Source organism: Atta colombica, unplaced genomic scaffold (genome assembly GCF_001594045.1).
Source record: "Atta colombica isolate Treedump-2 unplaced genomic scaffold, Acol1.0 scaffold153, whole genome shotgun sequence".
Taxonomy (NCBI): Eukaryota; Metazoa; Arthropoda; class Insecta; order Hymenoptera; family Formicidae; genus Atta; species Atta colombica.
The window spans coordinates 2,318,130-2,318,719 of NW_017259243.1; the positions used below are offsets into that span (position 1 = coordinate 2,318,130).

At 32.0% G+C, this 590-nt stretch overlaps 1 protein-coding gene across 2 annotated transcripts in view; it reads left to right on the forward strand.

Moving 5' to 3' along the window:
• Positions 1 to 590, forward strand: part of LOC108685390 (U4/U6.U5 tri-snRNP-associated protein 1) — a 5,975-nt gene that overhangs the window by 556 nt on the left and 4,829 nt on the right. For both annotated transcript variants that reach the window (XR_001931666.1, XM_018190151.1), the window contains exon 2: positions 60 to 508. Coding sequence is in view for 1 of the 2 variants with exons in the window: in XM_018190151.1 (XP_018045640.1) it covers positions 60 to 508 (449 nt within the window). In the remaining variant the exon portion in view is untranslated. The remainder of the gene's footprint in view (positions 1 to 59; positions 509 to 590) is intronic.

Sequence of the window (590 nt, forward strand, 5' to 3'; positions counted from 1 at the left end):
TATAATAGTTAATTATATTTATATATAATTATAGAAGAAAAAGAATTTTTAACTTTCAGTTGAAATCGTTAATGCTCCGCCACCACCAAAAATATCCAAATCGTCACATCCATTGACACCTCCTCCGCCTGAGATCTCGAAACAGCGCAGTCCATCCCCTGCTAAAGGTGGAGCGTCGCAAACCTCGTTATCTATTGAAGAAACTAACAAAATTCGTGCAAAATTAGGATTAAAACCATTGGAAGTAGATCATACATCTAAAGATGATCCTAGCAAAATCAAAGATGATCTGGGTGAATTTTATCATAAACCTGCTCCAAATAATAGTGATAAAATAAAAGCACAGAAATTGAGAGAAAAAATAGGTACTCAGAAGGAAAAGAGACAAATTGAGGCAAATTTGTCAAAAATGAAAAGTTTGGGTGAAATTGATTCGGATGATGATACCCAAGTATGGATCAATAAATCTAGGCAGCTAGAGGAAGAGAAAAAAAAAGCAGAAATGAGAGTAATGTCCTAATAAAATTCAGCATCTTTATTCTTATTATATCTTATTAATATAATATCTTGTGTTAAATATATTACTGTAT